Source organism: Eublepharis macularius, chromosome 1 (genome assembly GCF_028583425.1).
Source record: "Eublepharis macularius isolate TG4126 chromosome 1, MPM_Emac_v1.0, whole genome shotgun sequence".
In the NCBI taxonomy this organism is placed as follows: Eukaryota; Metazoa; Chordata; class Lepidosauria; order Squamata; family Eublepharidae; genus Eublepharis; species Eublepharis macularius.
The window spans coordinates 103,678,636-103,696,528 of record NC_072790.1 but is presented as its reverse complement, the minus strand read 5'-3'; the positions used below and the strand labels follow the sequence as shown (position 1 = coordinate 103,696,528).

General features: G+C 39.8%; 1 protein-coding gene across 4 annotated transcripts in view; it reads right to left on the bottom strand.

Moving 5' to 3' along the window:
* DSE (dermatan sulfate epimerase) overlaps window positions 1–17,893 on the bottom strand; it is a 66,108-nt gene that overhangs the window by 35,246 nt on the left and 12,969 nt on the right. For 2 of the 4 annotated variants that reach the window (XM_054985585.1, XM_054985576.1), the window contains exon 2: window positions 13,328–13,796. In XM_054985585.1, the coding sequence (XP_054841560.1) occupies window positions 13,328–13,743 (416 nt within the window). In that variant the 5' untranslated portion in view covers window positions 13,744–13,796. Of the gene's footprint in view, window positions 1–13,327; window positions 13,797–17,893 lie in introns of those variants that run through there. The other 2 variants (XM_054985594.1, XM_054985601.1) reach the window with 1 other exon arrangement.

The following is a 17,893-nucleotide window of genomic DNA, read 5'->3' as shown; positions in this document are numbered from 1 at the left end:
TGTTCCCAAGATGCAATGCATGCACATGCAATCCATGTACAACTGATTTTTCTTTATATGTGCATTGTCTAATTATCATGTTACATTCAGTGCATGCACAGCTGACGGTATGATTTAAACTCCGTATTTATCCAGGTACTGGTCCATGGTTTTATTTGTAAAGTGAATGCATGTCAGCTCTTTCTTACAAATGTTTGTAATAAACTTTCTTACAAATGTTTGTACGAAAGGATGCAGGATATATGTGCAGTCACTGTAACGTGAACAAGACTTCAATGTTCCATTGGTTTTGAAAGAGTTTGAGCCAGTATGTTTTATTTGGCAGTCATATTGCTGAGAGTACACCTGTGTTTCTCTACCATAAACATGTAAAGTGTGAAAGGAAGATGTCTAATGTTTAGGGACATGTTCCAAGGAGCCCTGACTGGCTACAGCTTCCTGGAATTCACTACACATTAAGTATATTTCTGACCTTCATATTTTACATGTATTCTGCAGGGGAAAACAATGGTAGAACACTAGGTGAACACAAGTAAAGTCAATCCTTTATTCCAAATGAGTATGTCTGTACTAGGATGCAGACAGCCTTAATTATACCACTAAAAACAACTAAACAAAGCCCCATGTAGTCACTAATTCCAATGCAATATAAATTAAAAAGAGCTGTTTTGGTTTTTGCACTGAAATTTCAAGCATTGCATCAGATTCACATTATGTCATCCAGTTCTGGAAGATGCCTGAAAGCATATGGAAAGCATTACAATAATACATACTATTAGACATTATTATTTTTATCCTAGGAAAGTACCTGAAGGCATACTGTATATGAAATGGAAGGGAGTTAATCCGTTATCTTAACATTTTGTATCCAGAGCTTTCAAGAACTGAATGTAGTAATTTCAAAGAAATTTTGTGCAAAATGATGGTTGAGGTTTCTTCCCAAGTAGGTTTTTGGCCCAGCTTGGATACTAATAGGAAGTGATTTTTTCCCCATTGCCACATAGAATTGTGGTGATTTCATGTACCCTGGCTTTCCTGCCATTTTTCCAAAATCTGCTTTACTATTGTAGCAGGACTAGGGATTTGCCCAAGGACTTGAAACCAAACAGAATCTCAAGAAGGAAAATTTATTAAGCCGGCTGGCTCAGATGTGATATCATATCACTTCAAAATCTCTGAGCCCCGAATAGAGAGAGTTCAGATGCTGAAATAGTCAAGCTTGCTTACATCACATAGCATGTGGTACATAGTTGATTACAGTTTACAATATTTTAGCTTCATCATCAGAATCAATTGACCCAGACATGACTTTTCTTAGTGCAGCATAAATCTAGACAAATTCTCTTAAATCATCAGTTTTATCTTTCAGGCAGTCTATTCTGAGATACACAATGCAATATACTTCTTCTTTTCTCAGGCTACAAGTTTCCTGTTCCAACAGTATCTAGCTGACTTGACAGTTATATTTTACTCTGAAGAAGGATTTTATTTAATCTTAAATGTTAGTTAATCAGAACAATATTATAACACTTATCAGTTAATAATCAATATAATATAAAACATTTTCCTTGAGGCTTGCTACACTATGATCTTTTTGGAAAGACTGCAAAAAAGCTGGGTCTGGATCTTTCCTGGTCCTGCCCACACAGGTGTCCTCTTCTCTGACGCTGTTTCTTGTGGTGGCCATTCCCCTCCCAATGTTACCGGGATGTTTTTTTAAAAATTTAAATTACTGATTAGAAAGGGGCACTGTGGGGCTCTGGGGCAGGGAAAATGCAGGGCAGTCTGCCACATGGAAGCCCTGTTGCCACTGTGCTAAATCAGCAGTCATAGCAGCAATGAGTAAACCTGAGGGACCAAATGTCAGGCAGCTAAGCAAACCCACTGGAAAGAAGGGATCTATTTGGAACATATTATAGTTACCCTCAGTGCTTTTTTTTCTTTAAAAAAAGGTGCTTGTAGTCCTATTTGCCGCCTTGGGGGCCCAAGCCCCAACCAGCCAAAAGAAGTGCCAGGACTGTGTACCACCAGAAAAACAGCCCTGGTTTCATTTCATAAAACTGAGGCACAGATTACTTTTTAGGATAGCGGTGTTGTGGGAGGTAGGCTCAAAAGGCAGGGCTTGCTTTTGCTCTGGTGTGTAAGTTTCCTTCCCTTTTTCTTCACTCCATTTTGCACCCTTCACTCATCCGCTCCTTCTGGCTATCTTGGAGAGAGAAGACAGTTTGACATCAACCTCTGTAGCCTCTGCCTGCTGGAACTTAAGTAGCATTTCTTTTGCGTTCCCTTCTCTCCAATTCCATGTGCGATGCAGCTTCTGGGTTCTGTGGGGCCTTAGTGCCAGGACACGAGTCGTGGCGATGGGTGGCTGTGCTCCTGGAGCCTTGCCTGGCTATAGCTGGGGCTCACTGTGTCCTCTGGTGGCCTTCCCAGCCTAGTGTAACACCAGGCTCCTGCCAGCCTCTTTCACTGCCTGAGGAAAGGGTAGCCTCACCTCCTAGCTCTGCTGTGGCAGGAGAGGTGAAATCATAGCTAGGTGCTATAGCCAACTCTGAACAAGTCTCATCCTTTTGAGATGCAGGACCCATTTGTTCATCCACCCAGACCAAGGCAATATAAGCCTTCAGACATTTTTCCAACACATGGATGGTGGGAAACCAGATCGCAATGCCACCAATTTTAATCTACCAACATTTATCTCAAGTTCAGAATAGAGTCTGTTGTTTATTTAGTTAGCAGATTTTAATGTTGCCTTTTCATTTAAAAATTCCCTGATAGCTTACAAATAAAAGATGAAATACTCTGTGTGTACAGACAGTGCTCTCTCTGTTTGCAATCAGATACCCTGAAAAAAATAGTGTCCAGTGGCACAGGAAGAACTCCATGTACATTAAGATGTGTGACAGTGGGCTCTATTCTGACTTTAACACATAGAAGTTTAACAGCATGCACAATCTTGTTTCCTGCCTCCATGTGATGAAATAATGTCTGAGTGGCCTTAAATCTAGCCTTGGGAAAGAGAAAAAAATATGCATGTGATCATAATCAGCCTTTTTCAAGGAAGCAACACATTAAAATGATGTGACAATAATTTACAATCCATTTGTTTGACTAACAATAGTTTGTTATGGGTTATTTCCAGTATGGTATTGCGCAGAGAATGATTCTTCAGCCATATGCATTAAGTATCTTTATGGAAAGGATAAAACAAGGTAGCGGCTAAAGCAATCAACTTAAGTTGGTCTACTCAGAAGTAAGTTCCACATTATTTCATTATCATGGGCGAACATACAAATGTTATCTCAGATCTCTACAATGTAATATTCCCTCAAGCACCAGCATCCAACTACCAGCTATTATTATTCATTTCAGGCAGTTTTTAAGTATGTAGAAATAGCAAAGCTACACAGGCAGCTTCTCTTTCAATAACAGTGTTTCTATTTCTTATTTTCTGTACTACCCTGTCCTTCATCACTCAGCTTCATATAATAAAATACTGTTAGTCTTCTTACTTCTACATAGGTCAATAAAGATAACATTAAAGGACATTTATATCAATTTATAAAAATAGTGAAAAAGAGATATACGGACACTGCAATCCTAAGCACAGTTATACACTTCTGTCCATTGAAGTCACTCTAAGTGCTGACATGAGATGTAAAAGTTTCATATTTCTGTTGGCCATTTGAATTGGGCTCACCTTGAGTGCAGGATTTTTTTGGTTCAGTGCCCAAGATATATGGGAAGCTTGAAAGTAACCAGTGAGGATATTTTATTTGGGTAGAAAATTCCATCCACCAATGTACGCGCTACACCGGGGGTGGTGCTGGTGGTGGTAAGCAAGTTCTGGCATGCATGTCAAGCCAAAACATGGCAGACAACCAATCTGTTTACTGGCTGGGTCATTGGGACTGGTGGTGGCCAAGTGTAGGTATCACCAGTCACAACTAGGGGTTTGCATTTAGGGGTTCCGATTCAGGAAAAATACCCAAATTGGACCCTATCTGTAAAGATTTGGGATTTATGAATAGGAGCCAGCATGCTGGCCCTGATTCAGAAATCCTGAATTAAAGCTTCCCGAAGCATCCGGGTTGCTTTGGGAAGCTTCAGGCCCACTCCCTGCTGCTTGCAAATGGCGGTCATTTGAGGGGCAGGAAGAGCCAGAGAAGGCAGCTCTGGCCTTCCCCGCTGGCCAGCTGGCCACTGCGGGCCTTGGAAGCAGTAGCACGGTAGCAGAGGAGCCAGCTATGGGCCATCCTGCCCCTCAAATGGCTGCTGTGGCAGCGGAGGAAACTTCCCCCGGCGGGCAGCTGGCTGCTGTGGGCCCTGGAGGTGGTGGTGCGGCGATGGCTCTGGCCTTTACCACTGGCCAGCTGGCTGCTGCAAACCCCAGAGGCGGCAGCCTGGCAGCAGCAGCTCCAACCTTCCCTACTGCCCAGCTGGCTGCTGTTGGACTGAATCCACACGCCTCAAGTTTGCTGCAATTTTTCCACCATTTTGTGCTTCTCAGAGGGCTGTTCACATACTCTTACCTCAATCCCGCAATTCTTTTGCATCTGTTGCGCTGCACCTTAGACGTGTTTGTCACGCTTTCAAACGCTTCTCTTGCGCAGTTCTCACCATGGATGTGAACAAATAGAAGTAGTTCACAAAGAGACCGCCCCCTCTTAACCACTCCCACTCCCCTGTTTCTTGCCTTTCCGGAACACCGTTCCTCTTTGCAAAGCAATTCTTATAGTTCCAACTCTGTCCGAGGCATACCCGCACCCCCGTCCTGTTTATTAAATTTTTTTAAAGGGGGCATTCCTAGTGCTATTGCGCAATCCCGTACATGAAGATCACCCACAAGCGGTTTAGGGCACTGAAAAATGCCCATGGAGGCATCAAGGGGGCGTCAGTTTTATTTCAGTGAATTATGTTTTACTGCCGAAGGAGAGCCTAGGTAATTTCTGTGGCTGCAAAGGTTGACTCCTTCCAGGTTTGTTTTTTAAAAAATAAATATTGAAATTATCGGTATAGCGAAAAATCGCTATCCTATAATCATAGTTGAGCAGTAACACAGTAGTCTGTGGTATGGTCATGCGAACACCTCTGTCCCACCAATGTCCCGCAATGAGAAACAAAATCGTCTCCCTCAGAGCCATGGTGGTGACCAACATCCACCTCTAACACCCAACAAATTTGGATCACCCCCACCTTAAATATCATTTCAAATTTGCCCTCCAGAAAAATGGTCCAATGGATATCTAGAAAAATGGCAAAGAACAATATTGACCAATCGCAGGCATCAAAGGGGGTGTGGCCTTGTCATAGCAATTGAGCAAAAAATCACTATAACGGAAATCTGGTATTAATTTTTTTTTTTAAAGTACGCAATGTCATCAGCTACGGTGGATCTAAACCCGCCCCATATTGCACGATTCTTTCAGGGATGTGGACGAAGTATAGTGCGACACTGCCGCAGTAAGAGAGGGGATGTGAACACAGACTGGGACATTGCGGGATAGAATCCAGCGCAATTATTGAGTATGAAAAGCGGAAGGTAGGGAAGTGTGGATTCGGCCCTGGTCTTCCAGATAAACCCGAAGCAGGAAACCCGAATCTTTCGGCTGTGCACACCCCTAGTCACTACTTGAGATGTGTAGAGTCACTGATTGGATCCAGAGTGAGTCCCTGAAGTATGGGCTGCACACTCGGACTTAACTTTCTCTCAGTGTGTGTCTAGCGAAGTACAACCCTCAGCTTCCCTTCCCTTCCCTTTTAATTTCCCAACACACCAGTGTTTTCACAGGTAGAAATTGCATCTTTTTTTTCAGAATTCAGTCCAAAATGTTTGCTTAACTCTGTAGTAGATTATAAGGCAGTTAAAACACTTGGGATATGGCAACACTCTTATTGACAAGAGTCTAAACAAAAGTGCATTGGAGGAAGCATCTGACTAAAACCGTATGTGTATAGGGAGCCAGGCAGGTAGCTGGCTAAAGAGAGAACCTGCCTGGGATCATAAGATGGATATCAGCTCTAGAAAGAGTAAACAAAGCAAAGAAGAGCATGAGACTGCTGAATGCTGACTGTTTTTTAAATGTTTTATTGGTTTTATGGAATACGGGATATTTATTATGGTTTTAAATGATGTGATCTGCCCTGAACCTGCTTGCAGGGAGGGAGGAATAATAGCCGTAAATAAATAAATAAAATTCTCAGCCAGACAGATAGCCACAGTTCTGGAGGAGTAAAAGGCCACTTAACCACTACTTTGAAACCTTTCATCAAAAAGCACTTGCTCATGATTCTGAAATGTTTCAAAAGAAGTTTATGCACTTTTGCTCTAAATTTCTACTTTTTCCATTAGAAAATTTTCAAACGGTATCAGAAAAAAAAGGGGGGGGGGTTCCATCCTTCCAATTTTTAAAGGCTTTTTTTGTGGACTTTCACATCTCAGTGACTGACTCAGTGACTGGAAGTAAAATTGAATCTTTTAACTGTGCCTACAGAACAAAATCAGTCTTTAGGCATTTTTAAAGGAAGACCACAAAGATGTGTATCTTTTAGTAAGTAAATTCCACACCAAATGATTCATCACAGCAACAAACTCTCTGACCACCTACTTCAAGCACAACTGTGGGATATCCAATAGCAAGCAGTGTCCATGAAGAGACAGTTAAACTGCAAAAGAATGTTTTGTCTGTATACTGAGCTTAAATTGTTAAAATAAGATATTTTGAAGGACACCATGTTTTGTTATTAATATTTTGCTATCATAATTGCACAGTTGTGTGAGAAATTGCTCAGTTCCTATTTAGCTCTTAGGCATCCAAGCAAATTTTAAGTTATTGATGTAATAAAACTGAAAGAGAACCTGACTTTAATATCTTTGACAGAAAAAGAAATGCAGTTTGAGAAAGAGAACACAAGTCATGCAACATTCAGTGAAGCAACAAAGAATTCAAAATAGTATTCTATTTCTATTTTTGTTTTCTAGCAAACTTTGAACATGAAAATTGTGGGGTTTTCCTTTATATTTGAGATTGCCTCTTCAATGCCAAAATCATCTTAGTAGAAGTCAAGAGAACCCAAATACACAGCTGAATTATTCAACTTGCCAATACTACTTTATGAGAAAGCCAGATGTGAATCATTCCATCTACTGCAATGAAACCCTTGATGATAAAAAGGCCATTCAGAATGAAACAGATCCTGAGTTGCTACACCTCTGAAATCAACAGAAGGAGGAGAAGGCAACTGTTTCAAATATCTATTGTTTGTGATGTTTCCATCTTTTTGTAGGAATATGAAAGATCACCAAACTCTGCATCCATGTTTCCACATTACTTTTCCTCTCTGTAGATTCAGAGATACACGACGGAGTAAGCATAAAGTTTTCCAGACTGTTGGAGCCAGCCCGGAGTGGACTAGCAAGTGAAAATGGTCCTATCCTGTGTTTTGCAGGCTGGCCTCCTCTGGAGTAAGTGGAGTCATGGAAAAAGCCAAGCTGAATGGCTCCCGTGCAGAGATCACTCAGTTCAGTGGTACAAACAATGGGTATTAGCTCACCCACTGCTTCCTCCTGAAAACTGGCAGCAGAGAGGGAAAGGACAGTAGGTGAAGTGATACCAATTGCAGTGGCCAATGAAGGGTCCGAGTGAAGTAGTCCTTGAGGCTCTGGCAGAGTTGCTGGAGGTTGGTTCTGCTTGCTCCTAGCCATCAGTGGTCCTCTAGGACAGTGGCCCACTGGGAAATTTCCCTCTAATTTAAATGGGCCAATCTGACCCTAGAGCCAGGCATATCCCATAGTCCACCCATGGCCAGGCTTTCCTTAAGAGTATGAACTGCTGTCTGAATGAATAGGGCTACTAACCCTTGAAATAAAAAAAAAGTATCGGGCACTTGGGTAGGCCTAGTTATGGTCTAGAGGAGGAACCCATGAAAAACACTGTTAATCTAAGATATAGCTGCTGCTTATGTTAACACATCCTCTGCCACAAAACAGTACCGTCCACATATGATGTTATGTTGTCCTAACTGACTGACACAATCTCATCTACAGCTCTCCCACAGTTAGAAAGCTTAGCGCTGGCTCTTAAGCTTTCATTCTGATAATGAAAAAGGCTTTACTCAGATGCAAGAATCCTTGTGCTGGTTGAAAAGATGTGTTCCTCCGGCAAAACTTTCCCTGTGGTCCTGGAAGGCTTCCTCCTTAGTAGAATGGAAGAACAGGATTCAACCTATACATAACATATTTAGGACACTGAGACCCAAGCCCACACTGTTTGCTCAGGGACAAAGCACTCGTTTTTGCAGGCAAAAGGTCCCAGAGGCAATCCCTGGCATCTTTGCTAGTCATACCACTAGATTAGAAGGATCAGTGGTCTGACAGCTTCATATTTAATGTTTAATGATGAGATAGACACAATAATCTGCACTGAGCTCAGTGGCCCTGCGTAGTCTGATACTCCTTTTCAAAAAATCAGTTCTAAAAAATAAGCCAATATATACATTGGTGCTTAATTTGCACTATTTATCCTGGATGCAGAACTGAACTTCTGCAAAGTCTAGGTGCGTAGTGGAGAGTTTTGATGTTTTTGAACATAGGGTACATCTAGTCCTGGATATGTTTGCTTAGTAGCTTTATACTGCCTTATGACAAAATACGCCCTCACAGCATCTCTATATAAATAAAAATTCAACTGTCTACAAGGACAAAAAGTACTCCAGAGAAATAAAATACTATGTTCTCATAGACACAATAAAACTTTTCTAGATGTATGACCCCTCATAAAGGAATCTCATGTACATACAAAACAATCCTATCTCCATCAATAGGACAGTGATCTCTATAATACAAATGTATTTTAAATTACTAATAATTAAAAGTTAAGTGTGGGTTATATATATAATTATCTCCCCTGTTAAACAGAGTGGGATGGATCCAATAGAAAAAGCTTGCAGAAGCAGTTGGCAGAGTGGCACTCACACACTTTTCCTTTTCCCCAGCGCTCCCAGCGCACTCCAAAAACCCTTTATTGGGATTTGAGGAATCCTCATAAACAAAAAGCAGTGCAGCACAGTGGGCTGCAATAAAGAGGATAAACTGGATGGTAGAGCCCCTGTTCCCCTTAGCATTCATCCTTTGTCATTTTCCTCATTCCAGTTCCATTGCTGTGTCTTTCTCCCACTCCCCAGCCTTAATTTCGGAATTTGTGCTTATATTACTCTATAAAGTGTCACAGACAATGATATCATTAAGAATAATGATAGCAATATTAATAATAAGGAACATGTCATATGCTATAGCAAAGGAAATTCAGTTGACTAACAACTTAATATCTTCAACAGAATTACACCCTTCTATTGAAGTCTATTGCTTAGGATTGTACTGTTAACTCTGCTTAGGACTGCACTATTAGATGACAACAATATAGATAAGTAAAAATACAGCACCAGAGGCATTTTCTCTGAAATCTATACCAGTTTCAAAACAGGCAGCCAAGGAGGCACTTAATGTGAAAGTATATACCATGCTCAACAATTGCAAAATCAATTTCAAATACGAGATACAAAAGCACAGCGTAAGATTTCACGCTACAAGTCCAGCAAACAAAACATTCTTTAAACCAATGAGATTCTTTACCATATACAAAATAAAAGAAAACAAAGGTTACTTTCACAGTTAACAATACTGGCCCTCTAGGGACCCAATAGCTGGATCTTGAGCTGGGGAATGATTTTGTTACAGCTAAATTCAGCAAACATGGGAAAGGTGATAATTAGACAGAAGGCAGGTCGTCAAGTTCTATCTACAAAACTCTAGAGCAAACTTCGATCGCTATCTTGAGCTATTTTTCCCCCTCATTCTACCTCATTCAGCAGCCTATTCTCACCACTTCCTCAGAACTCTCTCATCATACTTGTTTAAGGTCTTGGATAACAGGGTTCATCCAGTGATTTATAACTAGCAGCCACTTTGACTAGCTTACTTATTAGAAATGCTTGCAGGGATCTAGTTTCTTTTCTAGTATTATATGATGGTCAACATTAGAATTTAAAAGAATTAAGACAATGGAGCAAGAATATGACACAAATTCTATCTATTTGCAACACCTAAGGGGCCATTTCATGTACCTAGGATAATTAATCCAGTGTTTCAGAAGTATTTTATTTTTTTTTAATTTTTACTCCACAAAACTATAGTTTTAGGGACAATACTAGAATACCCCCTCTCAGCCAATGTGAAATGGAAGCTATCTCAAAATTATCTAATAAAAATATTGTTCTGTTATCAGTAAAATGAGTTAACATGGATTCTCTCCCTATCTGAGAAAATTTTAAATAGCTGGCCATGAAATGTGTTTGTTAATATTTGGACTTCCATGATTAAAAAAAGAAGCAAAAACCTCATTTGGGTTTGAAATGCTAAAAGCAGCAAAAAAAGGAAGAAGTATTATTTGGATCCAGTATTTAAGAATAAAATATTCAGTATTCCTGATATCCAGCTCAGATTCTCTATCTGGATTCAGTTTTAAGCAGAAGTACTGAATATATTTGGCCATTATTCCCTATGGAGAAAACTATCTAGGAAGACTAGGGGGCATTTTTCAAGCAAACTTTACCAAAGTTGCTGTGTTTGTCAAATAAACCTGAATATATTTGGGTTTGTCTGGCCTTAATTTAATAGGGTATCCCAGTTTAAGTCAGGATTCTCTAATGTTATTTGGCATTCCTGAACAATACCAAATTGGCATATATTTGGTTTATATTTGGTATATCAATACTGAGTTTCACACCCCTAAGTATGATGTAATACAAGTTACTAATTCTAAAATTAATGGACTGTATCCTACCATTCCACTCAGCTAAACGTGCAGCCTGTTTCTATCCATCCCAGGGTTCCCCAACGATAGCCAGTAGAATAGAATCATAGGGTTGGAAAGAACCTCTAGGATCATCAATCTCCTGCACAATGCAGGAAATTCACAACCATCTCCCCTCCCCACACCCCTAATGACACCTGCTCCATGCCCAGAAGATGGTAGAACACTGTCAAGATCCCTAGCCAAACTGGCTGGGGAAAATTGCCACCTGCCCCAAGGTGGCAACCGGCCCTACCCTGGGCATGCAAGAAGGGGCCACGAGAACCAGGCACTGATGCAACCCCCGACCCCGTCCTCCCTCTCATGATCTGTCAAGGTTCACAGAATAAGTATTGCTGCCAGATGGCTATCTAGCCTCTGCTTAAAAACCTCTTCCTTTGGTGCCCACTGAACTTTTCAGAAAATGGGTGGGGCAATTGTAAGACCATTGTTATTGGCTTTCTTCATTCAAATGAAAAAGTTTTCCATTGGAAGATGAGGACAACTGGTAAGCAAGTGGGCTTTCCTTAGTCAGAGGGTGGGTCCATTCCTCCTTCAGAATTTTCTTCTTCCCAAAAGATGTGAGGGAGGTATTCCATTTGGCTCCACATCCCGAGGCAGCCATTTTTGGGTGAGGCTCACCACCCATTTTAAAAATTCCAAAGGTGCTTACAGCCTCAAAAAGGATGGAGACCTCTGTCCATCTCAAGGATTCTTCGTCCATCCCAAGAGCCTTCCTCTAATAGAAAACACTTTCCTCTGGAGGATTGCTCCATACTTAGCCAAGCAGAGTGGTGGTATACAACCCTAACTGGTTCACAGCTGTTACAGTGAATTAATAATTTTAAATACAGAGTATATAGAATCCTTTTAATCCTACATGGCTCGAGAGCAAAAAAAAAATGCAAAAACTGAAAATGCAAACTCTTTTGTATTTGATAAAGTGAAATCTGAATTACAATAGAATCAGTTCAGAATATAAACAAGAACTTGACAATGCTCATTTAACTGCAAACCTAGTTACTCTAGGACCTGACTGAAAGTAGAATATTAAATGGGAGGCAAATGAAGTATGAGATGTTTTTAAGTGGTATCCACCATTTCACTCTATGTAATCAGGAAAACAAAAATTACACGATGGACTTTTAATACACATGTTGTATTTACAACTGCTAGCCAAGACTGATATCATTTTCTTATCATGGTAAATGCAGGTTTCTAAAGTGTGTTCAAAGGTTAATGCCTAGAGCATGATAAGTGAATATTGCAAGTCATAATAAAGCTAAAGAAAGAGTCAGAAATACATCAATATCTTTATCTAGAGTAGAATTCCAGATTTAATCTAAAACCAGCAAAGAAAACCTCACCACTCAAATAATCCTTGAAGGTGAGTAAACGGCTCAATGTATATCTAGTTTTCTTTTCTCAATTAAAAAAATATGTCATAATAACACTGATGTATTTCACACTGTTGAAAAGAATTTGTAAATTACTGTTAAGGAGACTAAACATAAATGAAATATTAAATTATGGACATGACCCAACCAGAGTTATAGTGCAATCCTAGCAATACTTTCCTGGTAGTAAGTAAGCCCCTTTGAATAGACCTAAGTAGGATTCAGTGCAATCCTAAACAGAATTATTCCAATCAAAGGGCTTGGACTGGAATAACTCTGTTTAGGATTGCACTGATAGTAGACCTGCTTAGGATGGCACTGTTCAGCACTTATGACAAGCTAATTGTAAGGCATATTTACTTAAAAGTAAGCTCACTGAATTTAATGGGATAGTAAACATCTTGAAACTAAGAAAAAGTACTTTTTGGCTCTCAAAGAGAAGAAAAGATGGCACTGAGTTAAGTTGTTGAAACATAATTTGTTAATTCGTGCAGTGGAACAAGTTGCCCCAAAGCTCCTCCGTTTTAGTCTCCCGTGTCCCCATTTCATTGCTACAATGCACAACTTGTAGGCACAGGAAGCCTCCCACTCGTAGGAAACTTTTCTGGCAATACTTCCTGTGCTTTCATGAGATACTTCCTCATTGTTCAGTTTCATGTCATAGCAACGAAAAGTATAGGAATTCCCTAAGCAACAAACGGAAAGGAATCATTTTTTGTACGACACCCCACAACGAACGTGTAAACAATGCAATGGTGCATAGTGCAGCAGAACACAGTACTGAGCAGATCAAGATGTCAAAAACTGGACGTCCTAAAATCTCCCTTACAATTCCTATAGCTAGTCTGTAAATGACTGAAATTATTAACTTAATTAACTTATTAACTTATTACATATTGGTGGTTTCTTAAACTTTATAAGCATCTGCCATGGGTGTCTTTGAAAAATACCTACATTTTAAAAACAAAATTAACAATGGAAGGCAGAACTTCCTATCCTTTTACTTGCTTATTCATCAAATAAATCAGTCATTTAAAACAAAACATATTTTTGGCAGTAAAAACAAAGACAAAAATCTACCAACTAGGCTGAGCCGCCATTCTTTCCATGTAATCCTTGGCCATGTTGATGGCTTCCATGTTCTCTGGATACAGTATAGAGAACATTGCCAGGGCACCCAGGTTGTTGCCATAAATTTCATTCCACCGAGCACTGAAATCCTTGGGGTCCCAGGGAGGAAGGTATTCCAATGGATTTGACAGCATGATCTGTACTGCCTCAATCAACCGAGATGAAATGTGTTGGTGTGTACTGGCTGCTTTCAATCGTAAATCCTGAATCTCTCCTCTGGAAAAGTAGAGCATAGGGTAGCTATCATACTTGGCATTGACAAAAGGAACCATAGTGCTTGGGATGTCGTCAGTGCTATAGACCAGAGTGAGGCAAATCACATGTATGAAAAACACACTAGGAGCCCCCCGTGTGTGAGTCCTCATTGTGGCATCAGAACTCCAGGTCCCAACGTCAGCCAAACCATCTTCAAAGTAGCCTAGATGGAAGAAATAAAGTGAAGATGATTAATTCCACTTCCAAAGAAATGGGCGGCGGCGGGGGGGGGGGGGGAATGACATGCAAGAATTATAGAATGTCTAAGGAACTGAAACTGTAACTCAAGGCCTTTGTTATGAAAAATCAACACTCAGATTCTTGCAAATTCTAATTTAGCAAGTAAAGCAAGCAAGCCTTTATTGGCATAATTTAGCACCTGATGCCATTAAGCAGAATCCTATATAGTACTTTTCAGCCTTAAATTTCCTTAAAATTAGAAAAAAATTACTCAGTATAATCTTAATATGTTACACATTGAATCCTACCAGCTTTTCTACTTGATCTCATCTGATTCCACTCCTCACTGTATTTCCCATGTAGCTTTTATCCATGCAGGTACCACAGTCCTTGACATAATTTTTTGGTGGTCAAAAGTAGCTCCCTTTCACTTTTGCCAGAAGAAAAGCTAGTAATATCCAACTCACTGTGTCCACCCCACTATAGCTAAGGTTGGTGTAACATAGTTGTGATCCTATGCTCAATAGCACAAAAATGGTAGAAACAAATGCTGATATAGCAAAGCCAACAGGTAATCAACAGAGTATACCTGGAAACTCTGCTGCTACCCATCAATCATTGGTAGTATACTGAAATCACCCCATATTACCAATGCATGGAAAGCACCACTTAATACACATAAGAATAGTCAAACTAGCTCAGTACTTCCCCTCCTCACTCCACACACTGTAAACAATTAGGCAGCCCCAAAGTAACTACAGTCTTCTCCTTGGGGGGTGGGGGTGGTCCTCGGCAATATGAGCAGGACAGCATGTAAAATCCAGAGATATTCCAGAACAAGGTTCAAATCTTGTCATGGGAACAGTGTCTCCAAACAGACAAATTATGTGACACTGTGCTGCAGAGGTAAACCAGGGGGGAGTGATGGGTGGGAGGCACAAGCACAAGAAAGAACCGACGCTATTCCAGCAAGCAGAACTAAGAACTGCCTAGTAGTTTAGTGGGGGAGGGAAACATAACAGAGGGTAGGAATTTTTACAGACAGCAAAGAAACCGTTGTCTCTCTGCTTTCTATAACCATCCCCCATCAAGGTTCCCAAACACTATTTTTGTACCAATGTAATTGAAATATATATATAAGATGTGCAAAAAGGATAAACAGAAGCCAGTGGGCCAATAGAAGATAATGGGATAAGGGGAATAAAAATAAACACAATAATTGCATTGTATAATTTTACAAATATTCTTCAGATATCTTTCCGCTTTGGAGATATTTACAGAAATCAGATCATTAACATTATTCCTCTTAACATTATAGCTGACCAGACTTTGTAAAGCTCTCAGCTCCGCTGTTCATAGTTGAACATTTCTGGAAGGATGCAGGTTTTGCTTCAGACTGTTCTAACATGTTTGGGGTTTTGTTTGTTTACTGTATTTACAGTCCACCTTTCTGAGTCTTTCTTTGAGTGTCAGTGTGTAAATTGGCTTTGTAAATTGGAAACAGTCCATACAAAGAGGCATCTAAGAAGCACAGTGTAAGTCAATACAATCACTATGAGGAGACATCAAATGAGCAAGATATTAGGATTACTGAAATCTGAGTCAGTTTATCAGGCGTGATAGAGTGCTGATATAATGAAGCAAAATGATATTACATCAGTGGAAAACAATGACAACAGAATGATACAAGCAGCAAATTGAGAATACATTCTATACATAGTGATACAATCCACAGTTCCTTTTCCTTTATAATGTGCCTTCCTGAACTACTGTTATAGGATAGCCCTTTTATCTTTCTAGAAAAGCTCAACAACTCAATGTTACATAATTTGCCAAATGACAGGCTCATGGGAGCTCTCCTGACCTCCTCAGGCAGTCATTTCACAAGGTGCAGGCCACAGAAGAGAAAACATTTGTATGGGAGTTGTTGATCTTGCCTGTTTACAGAGTAGCACTTGCAGAAGGCCCCGGATAAACAGCACTGTTGTCGCAGAACATAGGAGGAGAGCTGGTCCTGCAGATAATAAGGCTTTCAAGTTTACCCTGATCCAGGTGGCTAGATTAGCTAAACTAAGAGTCAAGATAGCTAAACTAAGTTGGGAAAATGAATTTTTGCATTTTTTGTAGTTGCATTAACTTTTTCTTCTGCAGTAATGATGCATCTAGCATAACTCTAGGATTTTAACAGTCAGCATTGACTCCATCAAAGGTGGGAAGTACACTGTGCTTCAAGGCCTCAGCTGTCTAAACTAGCATTACTTCCACAATGGTTCAAGACTTCTACCACAGCACCAGGAGATCTGGATAGAGATATAAGGCTGACTGTCATCAGTATACTGACACTCAAATCCTAAAGCTATGAATGATTTCTCTTAAGGACTTTACAGAGACGTTGAATAGTAGGGGGGGGATATTACATGCCATGTGGAATCCCATAGGCAAATCCCATACTGGTAACAACTAGTCTTCAATAGCAACTCTTTGAGACCAGTCTGTAAGGATCATGTGCCTTTATACTGGGTTGAACCTTCTCAGTGGGCATCAGTACAGGTGTGTTCTCTTTCACATTGATCTCCTAAATGGTTTATCTTCTTCACCAGAGTTTTAACTTGTTACTTGAGCACTGCGTCTTTGCCCAGTCAGTCACATGTACACACACAAACACAACCTGCCCTCTGTCAGCTGGTTACTAGTTATTTTTCTTAGCTACACTGACTACTAGCTGGTAACCACTTGCTTCCTCCTTTTGTAAACTGCATAATGTTGTACACCACAAGGAGGTTTAAAAGTGATCCTGTTTTCCAAAAACATGCATAACTTGTGAATTTAAAAAATGACTCAGTATGATTGAGGAAATTGAAATACATAGAAAAGTCTAACTAATTAAAGACAAATACCAGGCTTTAAAAAACCACTTTTATTGAACAAAAAAACTCTCAGCACAGAATAATTAGGAATGTGCCTGATGTAAAACATTTCTTACTGCGCTCGCACAAAGAGAAAAAAAGGGAGGGAGGAAGAGATTATGTTAACATCAGCCAAGAGCCAGGCTGAGAATGCTGGATTGGCTGATGTTCACAGCTGTGGAGTAAAAGATTTGGAATGTTGGAGGCTTGTACTGGGGTCATTTGAAAATGTGTATAAAGCCTCCGGTTGTGACACGTCTTCATGAGGAGGAGGGGAAAAAAACAGATCAGAATCCTGGAAATGTATTTGAAATAACGGGCCTTTAGGGTATGCGTGTTTTTCCCTTTTAGGTTGAAAGAGATGTTCCATTTTGCATATAGAGATTTATAACCTGCCGGTTTAAAAGTTGAATGTTAAATTTAAAAAACATATATTTTCCTAACAGGCCTGTTTTAAACAAGTTTATGGCAAATGAAGGTAAGCAAACAAAGTATTTAAACACTGCCCCCTCCCCAAATTACTAACCATGGAACTCCACATCTTAGATTAAAAAACTAGGATCCCCCAGAGGAAAGTCAGAGAATTCCTGAAATTCTCAAGAGGGGAAAGGTTAGAGAAAGCAAGCAAAAGAGAGATGGATTTATGTAAATATTGAACAGTAGTTTTCAATTATTAAAACCAGAAGGAGGCCGAGGGCTGAAAAAATGGCATCCAAAACCTAATACACAATCATTTTTCTTAAAGAGAAATGATTTCATAAGTTTCAGAAAGAAAAAAAAACTTGTAAGAAGCTAAACTAAACAAAACTCTACACAGCAATCAAATTTTCCAAACTTGGGAGGCCAAAAATTAGATTAACTTATTTATTATTGGAAAAGGGTAATTTCAAGCAAAAAAATTAAAAATATACCAAAAAGTCAATGAATAACATGTGAAATTCTTCAGATGTTCATGTGTTTGTTGAACCAGAATCTCAATAACTCAATGCTAACATATACTCCAGTGGAAGCTGCTGTTATCGCTATGCAATAAATCTGTTCTAATCTTAGCTGGTTGATGTGCTCAAGGCACGTCTATTCTGGTGTACTTGGGAAAATGGGTAGATTTATAAATTTACTCCCTTTACTATTGGCACAACATTACAATAGGGTTGCACCTGCAGCCTTTTGGATG